This window comes from Carassius auratus, chromosome 2 (genome assembly GCF_003368295.1).
Source record: "Carassius auratus strain Wakin chromosome 2, ASM336829v1, whole genome shotgun sequence".
Taxonomy (NCBI): domain Eukaryota; kingdom Metazoa; phylum Chordata; class Actinopteri; order Cypriniformes; family Cyprinidae; genus Carassius; species Carassius auratus.
In genome coordinates this window covers 19392117-19414413 of record NC_039244.1, presented here as the reverse complement: position 1 = coordinate 19414413, position 22297 = coordinate 19392117, and the positions used below count along the sequence as shown (strand labels likewise).

Below are 22297 nucleotides of genomic sequence, written 5' to 3'. Positions count from 1 at the left end.
TGGAGCGGCTGGGAATTTCATGTCAGCTGAGTTTGCAAGAACAAACAACGTATCATTAATACCCTGTGCTAACTCTCTGTCTGTAGCTACCATAGATGGTCGTCCACTGGGAACTGGTATCATCACTCACCTTACACAAAGTCTATCCGTCACAGCCGGTTTACTGCACCAGGAGGTCATTCAGTTCTACGTTCTGCCCACGTCTAATACACCCATAATTCTGGGACTACCATGGCTGAGACTGCACGATCCGCTAGTATCATGGAGGGAAGGTCAGATATTAAAGTGGAGTACTAAATGTCAAACAAAATGCCTGTCTACCGTTTCTCCTCTTCCAGTGCGCTCGTTGGCGATTAACAAGGAGTCATTCGAGGTTCCCAACCTACCAGCGGAATATCACGACCTCAAGGCAGCTTTCAGCAAAACCCAAGCAAACACCTTACCACCTCATCGACCCCATGACTGTGCTGTTGATCTTCTACCAGGTCACAATCCACCCAAGGGTCGTGTGTTCCCACTGTCACTCCCAGAGACCGAAGCCATGACTAAATACATCAAGGAGGAGTTGGAGAAAGGCTTCATACGTCCTTCCACTTCCCCTGCATCCGCTGGTTTCTTCTTCGTCAAAAAGAAGGACGGCAGTTTAAGACCCTGCATTGATTACCGTGGTCTCAACGAGATCACGGTGAAGTACCGTTATCCCCTTCCTCTGGTTCCAGCTGCATTAGAACAACTTCGCACAGCTCAATACTACACCAAGCTTGACTTACGCTGTGCCTACAACCTGATTCGCATCAGAGAGGGTGACGAGTGGAAGACGGCCTTTTCTACAACCAACGGTCACTATGAATACCGGGTTATGCCGTTTGGACTGGTCAATAGTCCGTCCATCTTCCAGGCGTTCATTAATGATGTCTTCAGGGACATGCTGAACAAGTTTGTTGTGGTCTACATTGACGATATTCTCATCTACTCCAACACCCTACAGGATCATATTCAACACGTCAGAACTGTGCTACAGCGCCTCATCGAACATCAACTGTACGCCAAAGCCGAGAAATGTGAGTTTCACACCACATCCACTACCTTCCTGGGTTATGTCATCAGTCCGGGGGGAGTTGCTATGGACGACAGTAAGGTCTCTGCTGTACTCAGGTGGCCAGAGCCTCAGACTCTCAAGGAGCTACAACGGTTCCTGGGATTCGCCAACTTCTACAGACGCTTTATCAGAAATTTCAGTACAGTCGTCAGTCCTCTCACTTCCATGATCAAAAGAGGTATCCATCGTCTCACCTGGGCCGAAGCCTCCCGTCAAGCCTTTAAGGAATTAAAGGAACGCTTTGTCACCGCTCCTATCCTGCATCACCCTGACCCCTCTCTTCCCTTCTTAGTCGAAGTTGACGCTTCCAATACTGGCATTGGGGCCGTTCTCTCACAACGACCAGGCCCTCAGGAGAGACTTCATCCCTGTGCTTTCTACTCACGCAAGCTCAACCCAGCGGAGAGGAATTATGATGTGGGTGATAGAGAACTGTTAGCCATGAAGGCAGCGTTTGAAGAGTGGAGACATTGGCTCGAAGGGGCTATTCATCCTTTCACCGTCTTTACTGATCATAAAAATCTGGAATACCTACGCTCCGCCAAGAGACTCAACCCACGCCAAGCCAGATGGTCCTTGTTCTTCTCCCGGTTCCAGTTCAATGTCACTTATCGCCCAGGTTCCAAGAATACTAAAGCCGATGCTTTGTCACGTATCCATGATGACGACCCTTCCATCTCAGTCCCCGAACGCATATTGCCCTTCCATGTGGTGGTTGCTCCCATCCAGTGGGATATCATGACTCTTATTGAACAACACAATTCACAAGAAGCACCACCAGCCGCCTGTCCACCGGATAAAACCTACGTACCTGCCCCTCACCGTGATCAGGTCCTGAGTCATATTCACTGTCTTCCTGCCTCCGGTCACCCCGGCATCACAGCCACACTCCATCTCCTCAAGAACCGCTTCTGGTGGGAGACCATTAACCCCGACACCATTAAATTCATTCAGAACTGTCAGACGTGTAACATGCACAAAACCCCTCGTCAACTGCCAGCTGGACTCCTTCAACCTCTTCCTATCCCTCAACGACCCTGGTCACACCTTGCCATAGACTTCATCACAGACTTACCCCTATCCCAGGGTAACACGGTCATACTCACGATCATCGATCGATTCTCCAAGGCTTGTCGCCTCATACCTCTACCCAAACTCCCTACTGCTCTTCAGACCGCCGAACTCCTGTGTAATTGGGTGTTCAGGTTTTACGGCATACCTGACGACATCGTTTCGGATAGAGGTCCTCAGTTCACCTCTCGTTTATGGAAGGATTTCTTTCAAGCCCTAGGGGTCAACGTAAGTCTCACGTCTGGCTATCACCCCGAAGCCAATGGTCAAGTGGAACGCCTCAACCAGGAGCTCACTCGGTTCCTTCGCTCCTACTGCAGCTCCCATCAAGAGGACTGGTCTCGTTTTCTCCTATGGGCCGAATATGCTCAGAATTCCCTGATCAAGCCTTCCACTGGAATCACCCCCTTCAAATGCGTTCTAGGGTACCAACCACCCATGTTCCCCTGGTCAGGTGAACCCACCAATGTTCCCGCTGTTACTGATTGGCTTCAACGAAGCGAGGACACATGGAATCAGGCCCATGTACATCTTCAACAAGCTGTACGGCGCCTGAAGGAACAGGCCGACCGTCGTCGACGCCCTGGACACACCTACCAACCGGGTCAATGGGTCTGGCTGTCCACCAGAGACCTTCGGATGAGATTGCCATGCCGAAAGCTAAGTCCTAGGTACGTGGGTCCATTCAAAATCACACAACAAATCACTCCTGTGTCATTCCGCCTTGCTTTGCCTGACACATATCGTATTTCTCCCACTTTCCACATGTCACTGCTCAAGCCCGCTGCTGCCCCTGAGGAGGAGGGTGAGGGGAGGTCCCGTGAGCAGAGTCCCCAACCGGTTCAGGTGGAGAGCGAGGAGACCTATCAGGTGCGAGAGCTGCTTGATTCAAGACGTCGGGGACGAGTTCTCCAATACTTGGTTGACTGGGAGGGGTACGGTCCAGAGGAACATTCCTGGGTCAATGCCGAGGACATTCTTGACCCCAACTTAACCACGGATTTCCATAGAGAACATCCAGAGAAACCGGCCCCTCGACCTCGAGGAAGACCCCGACGTCGCCCTCCACCTCACGCCAGGAGGCGTTCGCAGGGAGGGGGCTCTGTCACGAGTACGAACCCCGTGAGTCCCTCCAGAGGCCAGCAGAGGGCACCATCGCCCGAATACTGACACCTACAGGCATCCAAACACTCACTTACACTGATACGCACTACATTACCCAACAGCCCCGTACCTTGGACTGATCACCGGCCAGGTGTTCCATATCAGAGACTGCCATATAAGCCAGACCTTGGCGTCACCTCATTGCGAAGTCTTGTTTCTGCCACGGCTAACATTTCTGAGCGTTATACCCTGTCTTGCTATCCCAGTTGCCAACCCTTGATGATTATCGATCCTAGAACCTTTGCTGCCTACCTTTGAACCCAGATTGTAATACGGACTGTGATACTTGCTGGTTACCCCGACCCACTGCTTGGTATTGACTACGATTCTGATATCTCTACTATACTGTGTTTGCTGATCCTGACCCTTCGCCTGTACGACTACGAGTGTTCTAATAAAAGCTTGCAAATGGATCCCATGTCGAGTCAGTCATCATTACACAAATGATGTTTTGCAGTTAATAATAATAATTATCAAGCTATCAATTTTTACCTATCAAGTGTTCCAGGGTAATTGAACCCCCAACCTTGCTCTTCATAGTACAATGCTCTACCAAATGAATTACAGGAACACATAATAAATAATAAATCCCATGTTTAAAATATATTTGTTTTGATTATTTTATCCTTACAGTCCTTTTGAATGGTTAATCAATGCAGTCAACACAACGATAAACTAACAAAATTGCTTTTATTGTTTTTTTTATATATATAGTTTCTTTTAATTAAAATAATAAATACTATTTTTATTTCATTTCGGGTTTCATAATAACCCTGGTTCAAATGTTAGGCTACTTCTTAGGTGTCGAACATTTGTTGAACATTGATGTTTTGTGTTGCTGTTAAATTTAAGATAGCTAATAGTTTATCTAACAATTCTCACTATAAAAAAAATATGTATTTATTGACCGTGACTTCAATGCCTCACCTGCACTTTAGATGGCAGTACTCATTCATTCAGATTTTAATTTGCCGAGCGAAGAAGTGGCTGATCACGGGCTTTTCGAACTATCGCGAGACTTCCCTCCCCACTATTTTCGTGACCACGTCAAGGGAACCCAGAAGTTAGAAATCATGGCGGAGCGCAGGAGACACAAGAAGCGAATTCAGGTACAGAATTCACGTAATGTTTGTTATTAGAGGCCTAGTCTTAGATCGCTGTTTGGCATCGAATAATTTTTCGAGTTAACGTTAGTGTTTTGTTCGACCCATAATACAATTGTACGTTACTCTGATCCGTTATTTTTGCAACGCTCTCGTTTATGGGAGGTGGATTATTTGTCAGTGCTGGCGCAATTTATGCGCTTCGCTTGGGTAATGCATTTAATCTTTTTGCCGGCACCTAATCATTCATGCAATTGCTCGATGGATTCGATGTGAGCATGAGCTGATTGGGATGTCTCTGTGTTTAGTGGCACAGCTGATGGAGTTGGCCATCTTAGCTCGGCACAGACTGTCCTCTTTAACCAGCTGCTGGCTCACATGCTTCACGAATTTTACCAAATACCGTCCAAAACGGAGCCCTTCTCTTCCCCAATTTTTTACCCATTTGCAGAGTAATTAAAGCGGCATTTCTCTCTCTCTCTCTCACACACACACACACACACACACACACACACAAATAGTTTACTCACATTCATGTTTTTTTTTTCAGTCTCGGTTGACTTGTTTTTTTTTTCCCGTTAAAAATACAATGATTGGTAGGCAGAATCCAGTAGTAACCATTTATTTTAACTGTATGAAACATTGTCAGTCCATAACATCATCTACTCCATTTTCCAGGAGAAAACGCATACATTTTTCAAACAAGTGACTAAATGCTGACAGGATTTCCCTTTAAAGTCATTCTCCATCATTAACACCGTGTATCGGTCTAAATATGGCAGTCAAATGCCTCTACTGTAAAGCGCTACTTTGCATTTCTGGCCATTGTAGTCAGAATACATTTGTTGTCTGACTTGGCTGCTTGTTTGGTTTTGGAAACCAGTTACTGTGCGTTTCTGTAATAAATGACATGTTATGTAAGAACAGTGGAATTATGACGTGTCTTGATGAGAGTCACTCTTTATGGTCCTTCCAGCCTGTTTGTTAGTTTTTCTCTTGTGCAACAGGTTGAAATCCACTGTCATTACTTCACAGTTTTCTTACTGAAATGAAAATAGAGTATGATTGAAGGATTGTGGAGCTCAAAAATACGCTCATACTAAGACCTAAGGCTTAAGAATGGAGTCATTCATTATTTGAGTAAATGGTGTCTCTATAACCTGGCTTATTGTCTGGATTTGTGAGGGGGTTTTGTGTGTGTATAGTGTGGTCACATAGTACTAGAAGTAAGGATCTTTAACTTAATAAATGAGGTCAGTGAGGACTCATGTGTCTGCAGTGAGTCTGAATGGAGACTGTAATGTTTGCGTATAGATTACAGAGCACAGCACATCAGTGTGTGGTGAGCTGAGGCTTTTAATTAGAGGGTCGTGCGTCCAGTGTCGGAGATTCACTTCAAAGCTTTTCAGAGGGGTTTGCTGGATTCCTGCTCTGCTGCTATTCTACACTCTCTTGAATGTCACTTTCACTGGAATTAATAGCTTGTGGCCAAAGGGACAAACCAGATTTTTGTCAAACTCTTTGTTTGAGTTGTGTATATTAATTGTGGTTTACATTATTAATATCTAGGTCCTCTCACATAGTGAAGTCTCACAGGTCTAGAATCATGCTCTATATAATACGGATGCATATTAAACTCTGATTATTGCAAGATGGTAATCCTTTTCAAGTTATGGATGATATTATGATATCGTCTATACTATTTTGTTTAATGACAATTAAAAAACTTAAAAGTAAAAGGGGTCGGTAAGATTTGGTAAGTGTTTTTAAAAGAAGCCTCTAATGTTTCCCATGGCTGCTTTTGTTTGATCAAAGAGTAAAAACTAATTTTCTGAAAATTGACAATTCTACCATACTATATTTTAAAATGTGATTATTTGCTGACTTAAGAGTATATTGCTATCTTTCTTGTTAAAGTTTGATATTACCCAATGGTATGATCTTAAGAAATAAGTGATCTTGTGAAATATGATGAAATAAGTGAAATATGATCTTGTACTTTATCTACATAAACTGTGTGCATTCCTGCTGCAGAAGTGTGCATTTAGTGCAGATTAAGCTGGAATTCTGTTTGCATATTCAGTAGATGAGTGTAATCATCATGACTTCATGATCTTTGATCTCTCTTTTTCAGGAGGCCAGTGAACCGACCAAAGATGAGAAGGCAGTGGCCAAGTACCTGCGCTTTAACTGCCCCGCCAAATCCACCAACATGATGGGACACCGAGTGGATTACTTCATCGGTCAGTGCGCTCATTCCTGCCATGCTTGCTTCTGTTTCCTCTGCATAGGGTTTCATTTAATTATTTGTGTAGTTTTCAAAATCTTCTGCTTGCTGTCATTGAACCAAATGTTTGCCCATCAGCTTCCAAAGCAGTTGACTGTCTGCTGGATTCAAAGTGGGCCAAAGCAAAGAAGAGCGAGGAAGCTTTGTTCACAACCAGAGAGTCGGTGGTGGACTACTGCAACAGGTAAACCTAGTCTTTTCACTCATTTCACCGTACTGATTGAAATCTCTGTGGTATTTGATATTACAAAGCTTTTGAAAAAGCATCTTCTTATTAACAGTGTTGAAAATAGTGTGGGATTTTCTTTTGAGGAATAGAACATTCAAAAGAATAGCGTTCATTTGAAATATTTTGTAATATTCTAAATGTATTTTGATGAATCAGTGTGCCGTTGCGGAGTAAAGGGAAACGGCAAACTTTTGAATGGTAATGTATATATGTCTGTCTATTCACAGGCTCCTGAAGAAGCAGTTTTTCCACCGAGCTCTGAAAGTGATGAAGAAGAAGCCAGAGAAAGATGGAAAGAAAGAGAAAGAAAAAGAAAAAGAAAAGGATAAGGCTAAGAGTGACAGTGGCAAAGAAGAGGAGAAAAAAGCAAAAAGGACAAAGATAAAAAGAAGGACTCTGAGGCTGCAGACGCAAAGAAGGAAAAAAATGTATGATGTATATACAGGATAAGAAAACACAATGAAGTCCTTTTTTGCATATCTGCATATCATGATTCTTATTTTGAGGTCTTGTTTCTGTATGTTTAGGATGACAGTCCAGGATCTCCAAAGAAGAAGAAGGATGTGAAAAAGAAATTCAAGCTGGAACCTCATGACGACCAACTGTTCTTGGATGGCAACGAGGTCGAGATCAGTTCAGAAAATCATATCTAATAGATGCTTGTAAAAAAACATTCATTTTACTTCACAATTAGGCAGATTTCATTCTGTATTTGAAATAAAGAGTTTAATTGTCTGTTTTAAATGGTATACAGTGTAAACTTAATAGTCTTTTTTTTCACATTGAACATGGAATCAAGTTATCAGATGTATGATTAACAATATTTTTGATTTAGCAAACAACACTGCACAGGGTTAACATAATATTATTTTGGAATTATTTATTTACTATTATAATATTTATAAATATTTTGAGTTAACTTTTATTTTTTGTATTTCAGTTTAATTTTAATTTTATTTTTAGGTATTTTGTATGTTCTTCTTGCTGTAAGCATTTAAATGTATTCTTATTTCCCTTATTTCAATTAGTTGCCAAGTCAACATTACTCATTTTTGTGTAAGGTTTTTTTTTTTTTTTTAGTTTTTTTTTTCATAGTTTTAGCTTCAGTTAACAATATCAACCCTGGTAACAATTTTATTTTAATGCCTTAATATTTAATAATAATAACAATCATAATTTTATGTCATTATACAAGTATTTTCTTCTTGCTCGTATTATTATGATTATTTTTTCAGTATAATTTATTATTTACACTGATGTTTTGGATCCCAGCCAGCCTATATATTATATTATATTATATTATATGATTAGTGTTGTTGTGGTGATTATTAAAATAATGAATAAAAATGAAAATATTTGCTGTAAATTCTTCAATTTCACATGTTTTTTTTTTCTTACTTAAGTTATATTTGTCTTCCCTTCAGGTTTACTTTTGGATTTACGATCCAGTCCACTTTAAAACCTTTGCCATGGGCTTGATTCTTGGTAGGATCTGTTTTTCTCCAGTTGAGCTTGACTGTGGTTTCGGTGGCTCCAGAACTGATCTGAGCTTTGTGTGTTTGTTTGCAGTGATTGCCGTCATCGCAGCCACTCTGTTCCCGCTGTGGCCCGCTGAGATGAGAGTTGGTGTGTATTACCTGAGCGTGGCCGCGGGATGCTTCGTCGCCAGCATACTTCTTTTGGCCGTTGGTAGGAGTTCTTGACTTATATCTTGTATTGTACAATTTCACATTACCGTTCAATGGCACTGCATTATCTTGTCTTTTCTCATCCTCGTATTTCTTGTTTTCCCTTTGGTTCAGCTCGTTGCATCCTGTTCCTGTTCATCTGGTTGGTGACCGGTGGACGTCATCACTTCTGGTTCCTGCCAAACTTGACAGCTGACGTGGGATTTATCGACTCCTTCCGCCCCCTCTACACTCACGAATACAAGGGTCCGCGCTCCAGCTCCAAGAAATCCAGCAGTGAGAAATCTGACACCAGAGGCACAGATTCAAGCAAAGCTCAGAAATCAGATAGCGAGGACAAATCGGACAGCGAGAAGAAAGACGGCGATGAGGAAGAGGACGAAGACGACAATAAAGAAATCGAGGCGAGTGAGGAAGCGGGCGCAGAACGTCAGTCGGACACAGACAGTGACCGGCGAGAGGAGGAAGGGTCACAGCACAGCAACGGCAACGACTTTGAAATGATCACCAGAGAAGAGCTGGAGCAGCATACAGAGGAAGAGGAGGAGGAGGAGGAAGATGATGAGGAAGAGCAAAGTGAGACAAAGCCCTTGACTGTTCAGACATAAACGTTTTCCTCACGCCTCACACATACTCCCATGCTCCATGTGGACCTGCTGACGTACTTCGGTCATGTTCAGAAGATGTTTCCCATTTCTGTTCAGGCTGAGATCTTCCTCTGAAAACAGACTTAAAGGTTAAACGAGAGCAGGAAACAGCTACGATGACAATGAAAATATTTCCCTGAAAATGCTTCCCCCTCTATGGATGCAACAAGTCTCCCTGTTTCTCTGGTTTTCTTTTTCTTTCATGTTAAAACTATCTAATGTCAAGGATTTTGTTGTATAAACATGTCGGTAATGTTAAGAAGGACTGGACTGGTCAATTGTCACAGTGGTTTTTAACCCACATATAAAGGTTCACTTTCCAATCTAGTGAGAAAAAAATTCAAATCTGAAAGTTTTTGAGAGCTGTGCACTTGTGACACGATTAGCCTCATACATTTCTGCAATCACGTTTAAGTTAATAGACCTGGTTAATGTGAACAGAGAAGTTAATAAATCAGAACAGTATCTTTGATCGAGGTAGGCAGTTATTTAAAATCATAATTGCATTCAGAAGGGGAAACTATATCCACATTTGTGCCAAATAATGCGGGAAATTGAATCTTTTTTCATATGCATTCAATTTATGACCAAATTCCAGTCAAATAGATTTCAAACATGTCATGTCATAGCTCACATCCATGCTTCTGGTTATCTCATCTGTTGTTCAAACTCTGAGGTTGACGAATCGTGCTTCCTCAAGGGGCTGTGGTCCAAAATAACCTGTTAGTAGCTAGTTTGTGTTTTAATAGGGCCGAGGTCCAATACTATCCTTCCGTAGGGTTGCATACTATTGGCTAGAGTATTATTTTGCATTAGCTGTTTCTTTGACTCATACTGAGGATACTATTTAAGAGATAAAATACAAATGTATCATTTATATATGGATTCTATAAATCTACCAGAGATGTTCATGCCAGCAGTTAAGGTTCAGCATGAACTGTAATCAATTTTATAATGTCAGACATGGAGGTTTTACTTTTTAATGCATTTTGTACAAATACTAAAACCACCAATAATTGTTTTCAATGCTTGTGATGTCGGAAAGATTGTTTCTGGACAATTTATTGGAGTTAAAACATGAATTCTGTTCATCTGCAATGCTTTGATTTCTAGTGAGTGTCAAACGTGCACAAAAGGCAGCAAAGGTGTTTTGCTCTTAAAAAAAGCCTGTTAAAGCTTCCCTCAAAATTCATGGTCATCTCAAGTTCAAAAGGAGCAGGGAAACCCCTCATGCCCAAGTGAACTTCTCTCTTTCTTCTTAAAATGCTATGAATCTTTAACCATGTCTGTAAGTAGATGATCTTGCTGGTCACACTTAGTGTTCTTGTAGAAATGCTATGTATGTCCTCAGTATTCTTTGTCATTGACTTTGAAGACCTGGATAGGCTGGACATGACACTATGTGTGCAACTAAAGACATTTGTATTTTCTTTCTATTGAACTTCACTCACCTTTGTTGTCCCATTGTCTTTATAAAGGAGATAAAGATGCTGATATGCCAGATTACTTTTTTTTTTCAATTGGCTAGATGTCTTTCGCTGTCTATCATAATGTAGTGTTACATCATTTAAACAAACTGAAATCCCATTATCTTTTTTTATGTGGTCAGCTTCAATTTACTAATTGTCCGTATTTGGATCAGTGTTGAGGACCGTCTTTTTGCAATATCTGGAAGATAATTTAAGTGTCTGTCAGAAATTATATCTGTATCCTTTTATTGCAATAAAAATATAGAACACAAGCATTTTGCATTACTTTGTTTAAAAAAAAAAAAAATCACAATGGGTGCTTTTTTTCATTAAATATTTCACACTTAAATGGATTTAGTTTTTATTATATAATACAATATATATTCCATTGTACTACAACAATTACAGATTGTCGTCTTAAGTAAATCTAACAGGATATAAAGCCTTAAAATACACCAGGATACATTTCAAATGACATAAAAGATAACATCCAAGATAAAAATACATCTTTATTGAAATATTACAAATAAGACGATCACATCATAGGATCTTATTTACATCAAACTGTAAACAGCTTGCATTCAGCTATACTGATTGCAATTAAATATTAAACTAGAAGGATAATGGCTTTAAAAAATATGGTTTTGAAAATGCAAAGTCCTGTGCCTCCACAGGGAGGCTACAATGTTATTTCACAAGAACTAGATGGGTTTGATAGGCATCTAATTAGACAAAAGCATTAGTTTTTTTATTCATAATTTTTTATTCATATTCAACTACCGTCATGACAAACCACATAGAAAGTCAAGCTTTGTCTGTTTATAGATTAGGAAAGTTTGTTGTAAATTTTGCCAAAATCTAAACATCAAGAAAAAAGTTTTATGCTCCGAGAATGAATTACATTTCCTACTATAATGTGCATTTCAGTTTAAACGTGGTGGATGATTAGTTATTTCTGATTCCTAAAACATTTAGAAGTGGATTAAATCAACAGTACAAATTTAAATATTAATGTTGGTTAATAAATGCTACTAAAAAAAACAAACATACCAAATATTCTATAATAAATGTGATCAGTTATTTAGCATATTGTGAAGTGCTCAGGTGCAAAAACAATCCTCTAAGAAATACAGTCTGCATCATGATGTTTAGCAGTCACACGATGGCATTTTAGGGTAACCAAACATTTTGTTGCTGCTTACCTCTAACATTAAATGTGTCATTTCTCAGACAGCACATAAAGCGCTTACTGGAGTCTATAATGAAATCTGAAACGTTCTGGAATGTAAAGTCAACAGACAGTGAGTTTCGTAGTGAGGATTCAGTTCTCGGTTTCTGAGGAGTCGCTGGCATCTGTTAGACGTGTTTGCTTCTTGCGGACGTTCCAGTGGAGACACTGAGCCAGACTGTCAAACCAGTCGTACACCAGATCATGACAACAGATAGAAGGGACCGGAAAGCAAGAGGTTGTGATCTTAATGCTATAATGGAAAACAACAAAAAACAAACTCATGATTAACAGATACAGCGTGTGAGATTGATTATGCTGCTTAAGATTAAAGGGCAAACTGATTTTGAACTGAAAGGTTGAGTGGTGATCCCAACTGACACTGTTGATGCTCATTTCCATAACTATAATGCAGCTGTTGTTGTATCACTGGATTATGGGGGAGATCAAAGCTGTTTGCTTATGGGATTGTGTAAAAAGAGTGTCACCTGTCTCCATGCAGGATTTCTTGCCTCTTTCTGCCATCAAACGAGACCCAGGCTGTGTTGCGAGCATCAGGAGACAGCGTTATCTGCAGGGTTAATACAGTTAGCAATACGATGACGCAAACAAATGTTCTTCTGAAGCTCTCATTTGAGATTAATAAAACCTAAAATTGTACAAATAACTTCCTTATTTGGCAAACCAGGTTTCATCACTGAAATGGAGAAACCTCAGTCCTGTTCTCACCATGAGCTCCACACCTGCGGGCACCACGATGGGTCTAAAAGAGAGGGAGTGGGGGCAGATGGGGGTGACCATGATGGCAGGGACGTTGGGATGGATCATGGAGGCTCCCGCTGCACCAGCATAGGCCGTGCTGCCTGTGGGGGTGGAAACTATTACACCTGCATAGAAACACAACACATATTTGCATTTAGTTTCATGGCAGCTGAACTCCCGTAAAAAGCAAATCACACAGATCATAATGTATCAAGGCATCTGCTTGAGCTAAAAAAAAAAAGATCAAGCACTTCTCAATAATTGTTCTCAATTATAATGCTCCACAAAACAAAGCTACACTACCATTACAGTCTGTTGTCGCTAAGATGTTTTAATCCGATTGATGTCTCTTATGCTCAAAAAGGATTAATTAATTTGATATACTGTAAATACAGAAAAAAACTGAACCAGCCATTAAACTTCAGTGTCACATGATCCTTTCAATAATCATTTGAATATGCTGATTTGATGCTCAAGAAACATTTCTTAATATCAGCAATGTTGAAAACAATTGTGCTACTTAATTTCTCAATGGAAACCATTAGGGCGCGATTATCACAAAAATCATAATTGTCGATTATTCCCTTGAAATTGTAGTTGCGATTATTAATCACAATTACCACAATTTACACTGAATTATGTTTATACCATTGTTTGATGCAACTGCACGACGTACTCTATATGAAAATAAGCTGAAAACACTTTTGCTTTTCTATAGTATTAAGGCTCAAATGTAAACTCTACATCAGATTGGTTTCTTCTTTAAATTATAAAAAAACTAAAAATAAAATTGTATTGTTATACTAAAACTAAAATTTAAAAAAAAAGAAGTAAAATGCATCTTAAGCATGCAGAATAACATAAGTGAACTTTGAACGATTATGTAATTGAGGAACCCATAATGCGATTAGAAATTTGATTAATTGTGCAGTCCTAGAAACCCTCATACTTTGTCAGGATTCTGTGATGAATAAAAAGTTAAAGAGAACAGCAATTATAGCCCACTTCACACTGCACAGACAGACACAATCAAACAAACAAGGCGGCTGTTGGATTTAGACTTATGAAAAATAACTCCTGTTCACACTGACGCAAAGGACACCAACAAACACTGACTGATCATGTACACTTGGGTGAAAGCAAACAGACACAGGGTAACATACAGTGTTCAGACAGGGATAACACACCTATCAGAGAAAACCAAACAAAGGTGTTTGTTATCCTTGTCTGTGCTGTGCACTGTGAATTGGCATATAAATGCCAAACAGACATTTTTGGTAACATTATAAAGTTTTGTCACTTTTCACCAATTTTAAGCCTTCCTTGCTGATGAAAAGTATTAATTACTTTTGGGGGGGGGGGGCATTCATCTCTGCAATTAAAGCTGCAGTAGGTAACTTGTGTAAATATATATTTTTAACATATTTGTTAAACCTGTCATTATGTCCTGACAGTAGAATGAGAGACAGATAATCTGTTTAAAAAAAAAAAAAAAAAAAAAAAAAAATTAGGCTCCTCTGGCTCCTCCCAGTGCTCTATTGCCATTTGTAGTTACAGACCGCTCCCAGTAAGAAACAACCAATCAGAGCTGCGGTCCGTAACTTTGTATGTGTTCAAAATGTAGAAAATGAATATAATAAGAGAGTACACCATGAATCCATTTTCCAAACCGTGTTTTTGGCTTGTCCTGAATCACTAGGGTGCACCTATAATAAGTGTTTATATTCGGACTATTTTAGATTGCTTCGGGGTACCGCGGCGGAGTAACCCAGTACCTTTGTGATTCTTCATAGACATAAACAGAGAGAAGTAATTCCGGCTACGATGTTCTTCCGCAAGCAGTTCTGTTTATTAACCGCTAGAGCGTCAAAAGTTCCCTACCGCAGCTTTAAGTGTACTGATTGGGAGCACAGTGGTGACGAGATAAAAAGGGATCTATCAATGCTGTTTGCAGCTGAAGCGTATGGTTGTGCTTACCATCTCCCTGTACAGATGTGATGAGGCGTCCATCCAGGTAAAGATCAACATTAGACAGGTAGGATGAAGGCCCTCTGTCCACCACCACCTCATTTAGCACCTTTACACACACAAACAATATCAAAGAACAGGCAAAAGCACGCACAATCTCAACTAAGCGCTCAACCATTAATTTTTTTTAATGTATTTTTCTAAAAACGGTTGTATAGCATGTGAAGTTGAGCAAGCAGGTCTTCATTTAGATGTAAAAAAAAAAGTGTCACAAACACTATGAACCATTTTTTTTAACGTCTAATTGTGATGTGTATGTACAAATACTCTACCGTTTAAAGGTTAGAATCTGAAAAATATTTTTTATAAGAAGTCTCTTAATGTTCAGCCAAGACTGTTTCTGTGTTGTTTTATCAGTAAACATTACAATTTAAAATACGGTTTCTAATGTAATACATTTTAAAACAATTCCTGTGATGGAAAAGCAGAATAAAAAATAAAGAAGCTGGATTTGAATTTTATAACCTTTTTTCAGGATTCTTAGATGAATAGAAATAACAGCATTTGTAAATTGAAATCTTTTGTAATATTATAAATTTACTGTCACTATTGAAAAGAGGCCATGAGCTTGTTTTATGGCCTCTCCCTTATTATGACATGACTGGTTTTAACAGTGTTCTTGTAACGTTTGTTAGGCCTGTGTGCCAAAAACTTATTGGTATACTAAAGACACTTTTTCTCAAGCTCAAGTGTTGCTGGTTTTGGGTTTCAGCAAATACATTGTGAGTGCTGCCCTACCTGTAACTGTAGCGTGATTTTGCCTGCTTCATTATTTATGTGGTTATGAGGCGCTATTCCGTTCTCCTGAGTGCTGAAGGGGCTGCTCATTCCTCTGGAACGTGCCTTTACCACCTTAACCTTCAGACGACTGCGCAGGATGATGGCAGCATTACCTATAGCCAGACACAAACACTTAAAACAACAGAAACATCTAAAACAGTACATTACAAACTAAAACTGCAGTTTTTCTAGTTTCAGTGATGGAAAATATAAGAAAGTCTTAAATCACACCACCTTCAAACACTTTATCCACCTCAGTTTTAAAAGACTCAAACTTAAATGGTGCAAGAAATCCTAAGGAGCCCAGATGGAACGCCATGACCGGGGGAACACTGCCCTTAAATGAGACAAAACCACATTTAATCCTTAAATAAACCTCTAAACAACTCACTTTTGCATATCCAAATTCTCTCAACGTATATGATCCACACAGAGAAAATACAATGGAAAGCAGCTGAGACTGACCTAGTAGGAGTCTCTTGTGCACAACCAAATAAGAGAAGAGAGATGAAATAAGAGAATACCTGGAAAAGAGATGATGCATACAGAAGAGTCCCATCTCCACCCAAACAAATGATCAAATCGATGCGGTCTGAGATGTCGTCATACCCTGTGTGAACAATAATTCTCTCATTTTCCAAATGCACCAAATCTTTTATTGGTTAATATTGTGTCATGGTTATGTAAAACAGGTGAACCTGCCGATAATTCACTCCTATCCAATCCAACAAAATGATGTCTCAGTACCTTCCCTGAATGTGCACAGCTGATTGCGAATGGCTGAAAACGAGTCATCCGTCATGAGAGACCCATCGTCCACGACTTTCTTTTCCACATAAACCATCAGATGTTTCTCCTGATTGTGGGAATAATTTAGATTAAATGTGTAATCAAAGCTAAAAAAAATCTAATGATACAGCAAAAAAAAAAAAAAACTAGTAATGTTGTTTTTGTGTAACCTACATCCACAAGGAACCGGCAAAGCTCTTTGAACGGCTCCAGAAGGGTCTCATCTCGGATCTTTCTGATGACCAGGACGTTGAGCGGGGGTTTGCTCCAGGTAAGCCGCTGGCTGGCTGGATCCTGAATGTGCCTGTGGGGAAAGTCGACAGAGTAGGCAAACATTGTATGTGTTGGCACTGAACTACGAACAAAGCCAAACGGTATGTACTTTTGTACGGTTTCTACATTCGTTACGCAACTTTCAGTCAGGGTCAAATGTTATGTAGTCTTCTGCTTCTGGTTTCTCATAGTTCTAGGATCAGATCGTTTTCAGTATTAATAGATGAAAAAAATTATACGGGTGTCATTTAACATTTACAGTTTGTTTGTTTTTTAAACTTCAAAAATGTCTATTTAAATAATTCTTTAATAACATATTTTTTATACCGAGGAATAAAGTCCAACAGCTAGGTTTCTATACAATATTGTCTTCATGAAATCCAGAATAAGTCATTTTTAGAGATTGACTAATTATCTTTCTTGATCTGAAATATACAGAAACGCATAGCTAACATAACCCAAAACTTCGAAGCATGTTCAGCACAACATCAGAAAACCACACATTATCCTCTTCATGTGGTTTGTCCTGGGGGGGCATAAAACAGGCATAGTGCTGGGGGGGGCTTTCAGAATGTTCCAGGAGGACCATTCTTGTGACAGCCACAGCAGTAACTGACTCCGCTGCTCTCCAACTTCATCCAACAAACCACCCACAACCAATCAGAACTCAGCACACGACATTATCACTACATTTGTCCAATCCTTTGCTTGACTTAAAAGCTTAAATATTAACAAGAAAGGGGTGTGACCTGGCCCCTTATCTAAAGTAAGCCTGACTTTACTTACATGACTGAGGTTGGGTTGGGAAGAACACAAGCTTTGGGTCCAAAATGAGTATCAGGATATGGTCCATGTAGAAAATGCCCTCGTCTGCAACAAAGAAGTGCAAATGTCACTGCACATTTCTATCTTCAGTGTTCAACCGGTTTAAATCAAATGGTGTTTTTTGTACCTGCATCTATCCCATCTTTTTGGGGCAACTCTCAGCTGTGTCCTCAACTGATACAGAGGCTTCTGAATCGGGCTGCTCAGGCAACAAAGGTATGTTTCCCCCCGCCAGGTGTTCTGGACAGTCCGGCCTCCGAGGAGACCTTTTCACCTCTTTGTGTATCCTTGGAAGTTTCCCCTGCCACTCCTGCTGCTTCTGTGACCGCTTCGATGAACCACCCTCCTCCAGCATTTTTAAAGGGAGCTCGTCTTCCATGCCTTCCATTCTTATTTCTGTGTGATGAAAGTTGCTCAATCTGAAAGCAGGTGATGGAGATGTACTATTAATCACGTGACCGGCTTTACTGAGAACATGCGCATGATAATGATAATCGAATGAGATTAACTGAACAGCGCTAATTATTATTATACTTATAACTTTTTGAATCTAATATTTAGAGACCACATTAAACAAGTGCCTGATAATGATAAAAAAGGGTGAAAATGAAGTAATACCCTACACAAGAACTTAAATTTAAACTCTAAACTAAAACCTTGATGTTAATAAAAAACAACTCAATGGAAATGTTATTTGTCAAACGCATATATTGGTTTATTGTTTTTAGTGAAACGACTAAAACTGGAAACAACCAGTAAAACATGACGTGCAGCATAAGCAGGAGTGCCAGTCGGTCTGATACTTAATTATACTAGTACAAATGCAACGTATCACTCTACTAACAAGGATTTTGGTTGTGACAAAGAGCAGTAATCTCGAACACATTAAACGACACGAAACTCTGTACTGAAGACAGAACAGTCGCAAGATTGTCATCGACCAAAACATCCCGTTAAAAGCATAGACAGTAAAAGAAAAAAGTTAGCCGCACGGAGCTAGCGAACGTTAAACACATTTCACCAGCACTTACCGAACCAAGGGGAAAACGCAGTACTTCCCTTTTGAACTTTACAGTCTTTCACAACTGAAGAGGTAAATTTAATACACTTCTCGGCGTTACCTTGACAGCAAAACTATTTCGGCTTATGCTCAGTTAAATTATGGGATGTCCACATTGACAGTACGAGGGTGCTCGTGACACTAGCGCCGCTGCGCATCTTCTTCTGGCTCTTTATGGCGGTTGGCAAACAAACAGAAAGGTGTATGCCGCCCCCTACTGATCTGGAGTGTGGTTCATCGATGAAAGAAGAATGGAAGAAAGACTAAGCTGAGAGAAAAAAAATTACAATTTAGGAAAAGGAACACTAATAATATGTTGGCTTCTAAATTCTCTTACAAAGATACATCTTTCTTAAATATTTAATTAATGTTTTATATAGGCTACTCTATAACTTTTCAAACCATTATTCAGCAGTTTTTTAAGTGTAATATTTCTTATCCCCAATTCTTTGAACTACCATTTTGATAAACAGTGCAATATATTCATCGTAATATTTTCTTTTCTTATTGTTTGCTTTTTGTGTGGTTTTAATACATTTATTCAGTTCTCTCCTTATCTATATATAACATGATTAGAATTATCTCTTCATATTAAGAGTTTCTCTTCCACATGTTGAAAATCCCATTTATGAACATCCTGAACTGGAACAATAATAACAACAACAAAGGACTCAATAAAAAGTAGATATTAAAATCAATTGATAGCTTAATACTTTAGGCAGACATATAGTCGCATTTCACAAGGTTTCAAAATGATTAAAAGACATTAATAGTTTCTAATTTAAATTTTCTGATGAGTTAAATTTACACAGATGTGTAACTGAGACGATTACATAAGAATAGACCATGCTGTTCCAGTATGTATAAGCAAGGAATAAACAGGTGTGGTTTGCCACCTGTTGTTATGATTTATTCTTTCATCAGCGTTCAATATCAATAGCAGCTGCACTTCAGTCATTTCACTTTAATGTGCTGCTCGGGTTAACATATGTGTCTTCCAGCAACATGCTGTTTTTGTAAACAATGCAAGCAGCTACATTAATGGTATATTTAGATTTTTTTTTACTCATGTCTGCCTAAACATAAAAGATCACAGACGTTGTTCTTCAGAAAGAAGCCAGTGCTCTCCTTTTTATTAACTGCAGTTCAGTAGCCTTTATCTCAGTAGGGTGTTTCTATTGACAGCAGATGTAAACTGTTTCAAATAGGAACTGCTGGCCAGCTACAAAACAGGCTGGTCTTTTGATTGTTGTGACTTCTGTAGCATGGAGACATCAATCCCTTCGCTTCTGCTGGTTCTGTGGCTCAAGAGTTTGCTGAACTGGCTGCTGGTCGTGGTGCAGTGACACTATGTGCTCAGGAGTTTCTCAGGATTCTTCTGCATTTCATTGGCACTGATTGACAGTCTCTTGAGTTTTGTCCTCACGGCCATTTTCTATCTGGAAGACTTCAGCAGGTATTTCATGTGCCAGCTGGCTCAGATTACTTGTTTTATGTATGCCATGCTCCACTGACCAGTCTTCCTCCTTGTAGGACTAGATAACTTCTGGAAAATATCATCAAGCTCAACACACACATCCTGGAAACAAAAGCTGATTTACTGTGCTGGAGTGTGCCTCCTCTGGATTCTAGCAGCTTTGTACGTTTTCTCGGAGGCTGGTGTTGTTCTGTTGTTGGGAGCTGATGAGAAGCAGCAGTGCGAGCTGTTTAGTAGCCCGCAGAGTTCTCAGGTCCTCGCCGCGTTGCTGTTGACAGTCACCACCGTTATTATTTACTCATACGCTCGGCTTGAGAAATGGAGGGTGCAGGTGTTTCTGCATTTCACTCAACAAAGCTGTGTGGTTTGTTTAAGGCAGGCTATGTGTACGTTCCTCAAAACATGGGCCTCATTTCTCGTTGTGATGATTGTCTCACCGATGCTCCAGATAGAGATGCATGCGCACCTGCAGCTGAATGTCATCTGGTTGTGTTTCCTCAACAGCTTTTCCGTCGCTTTGGCTCTGTGCGGCCACTCTTCTACATCGAGTTCCAAGAAAAGCAACACCATTACAGATGGTATTTGTTCCTGGTACTTTTGTTTTACACATGGTGCTGACGAGTGGAATTATGGACAACAATCCAGTGACCGCACTCAAGTTAAAACACTATACAAATCTGACCATGTTCAGCCTACCCTGGAGAAGGCTTTTTTTTTTATTTGCTTTCTTGTTTGCATTAAAAAAGGAAAAAAATAAACACCTTTGGATTTGTAAATTGCAAATATTTGTTTTGCACAAATGATTTGGCTATTTACTAAGAGAAAAAAATGAATGCTATTGGACCCGCACCCTTTACCAGACTGATGTAAATTTCTGTGATTTCTGCTTCGAACGTATTGTTCTTTTCTGTCTGTATATAAATAAACCGAACCCATGAAAACTACAAGGAAGATATAAGTACAAATATAAGTAAGAATATTTACATATGAACTAATCTAACTGGTTTATTCACTCCCCGATATACTTTTGCAGTTTAGGACTATTTACATAAGACAGCATTAGAGATAGATGATCCAAAATAAAAATTTGGTCAATATTTACTCAACCCTACGTCAATTTAAACTTGTATTTGTCTTTCTTGTAAAGAACACAAAATAAGATTTAACCCTTTAAAGATGTTAAATAATAGTCAAGAAACATTTTTATGGAGTTAAAAATAATAGTATAAAATAGTAAAAATTAATAGTTAATTGAAACTTTAGACAAAATTTTATGTATATATATATATAAATATGTATATATATAGTGCCTATAAAAAGTATTCATACAAGCATTCATATTTTTCATTTGTTTTTTATTTTGCTGCCTAATGTTAATCTGCTTTAAATAACTTTTTTCCCAAATCAAGCTACACTTACACCATATTGACAAAGCAAAAAACAGATTTGTGACAACTTTGCAAATGTGTTCAAATTCAAAAACTGAAACAAGTACCATATTTGCCGGACTATAAGTCGCACTTTTTTTTTCATAGTTTGGCTGGTCCTGCGATTTAAAGGTGCGACTTATTTATCTAAATTAATTTGACATGAACCGAGAGAAATTAACCAAGAGAAAACATTACCGTCTACAGCCACGAGAGGGCGCTCTATGCTGCTCACTGCTCCTGAAGCCTACCACTGAGCAGCATAGAGCGCCCTCTCGTGGCTGTGTAGACAGTAATGTTTTCTCTTGGTGCTTGGTTCTAAATAAATGCGACTTATAGTCCAGTGCGACTTATATATGTTTTTTTCCTCGTCATGACGTATTTTTGGACTGATGCGACTTATACTCAGGTGCGACTTCAGGTCTGAAAAATACAGTACTTGTTTTTTTGGTATGATGCAACAAGCTTTGCACATCTGCATTTGGCAATTATCTGCCATTTTTCTCCTCATCTCTTCACCTCTCAAGCTCTGTGAGCTTGGATGGGGACTGGCAGACATTTTCAGGTTTCTCCAGAAATATTAATTGAGTTCAAGCTTAGGCTGTGGCTGGGTCTCTCAAGGACATTCACACAGTTGTCTATAAGCCACTCTCGCTGTATGCTTAGGATCATTGTCCTGTTGGAAGGTGAACCTTCTGCCCAGTGTGAGGTTCTGAATGCTCTGGACTGAATTGAATTGAATTGAATGTTTGTCCTTCTCTAACTTTCTCCCATCTGCATATATGATCATGGAGCTCAACTAGAGTGACCATAAGCTTCTTGGTCACCAGTCAAACTAAAGCCATTCTCCATCGATCGCTTAGTTTGGCCAGGAGGCCAGTTCTAGGAAGA

General features: G+C 39.6%; 1 protein-coding gene and 2 pseudogenes across 1 annotated transcript; 2 read left to right on the top strand and 1 right to left on the bottom strand.

Annotated features, from left to right (window-relative positions):
- Positions 1 to 4351: 4351 nt before the first annotated feature.
- Positions 4352 to 11029, top strand: LOC113119606 (translocation protein SEC62-like). Its single transcript, XM_026289202.1, has 8 exons — positions 4352 to 4443; positions 6572 to 6680; positions 6803 to 6908; positions 7181 to 7388; positions 7481 to 7576; positions 8378 to 8438; positions 8523 to 8642; positions 8756 to 11029. Exons 1-8 carry the CDS (start codon positions 4408 to 4410, stop codon positions 9247 to 9249), a joined length of 1230 nt encoding a protein of 409 aa, XP_026144987.1. The 5' UTR covers positions 4352 to 4407; the 3' UTR covers positions 9250 to 11029.
- A 78-nt stretch (positions 11030 to 11107) lies between these two features.
- LOC113119387 (NAD kinase-like) lies at positions 11108 to 18684 on the bottom strand (annotated as a pseudogene).
- Positions 18685 to 19568: 884 nt separating this feature from the next.
- Positions 19569 to 21990, top strand: LOC113040987 (probable G-protein coupled receptor 160; annotated as a pseudogene).
- The last annotated feature ends 307 nt before the right edge of the window (positions 21991 to 22297 follow it).

What these genes read in the sequence shown, in the direction of transcription:
- LOC113119606 (XM_026289202.1), top strand. Translation starts at nt 4,408, where the DNA reads ATGGCGGAGCGCAGGAGACACAAGAAGCGAATTCAG. An exon ending in GACACAAGAAGCGAATTCAG is followed by an intron (nt 4,444 to 6,571) that starts GTACAGAATTCA and finishes TCTCTTTTTCAG; the next exon opens with GAGGCCAGTGAACCGACCAA. An exon ending in CATACTTCTTTTGGCCGTTG is followed by an intron (nt 8,643 to 8,755) that starts GTAGGAGTTCTT and finishes CCTTTGGTTCAG; the next exon opens with CTCGTTGCATCCTGTTCCTG.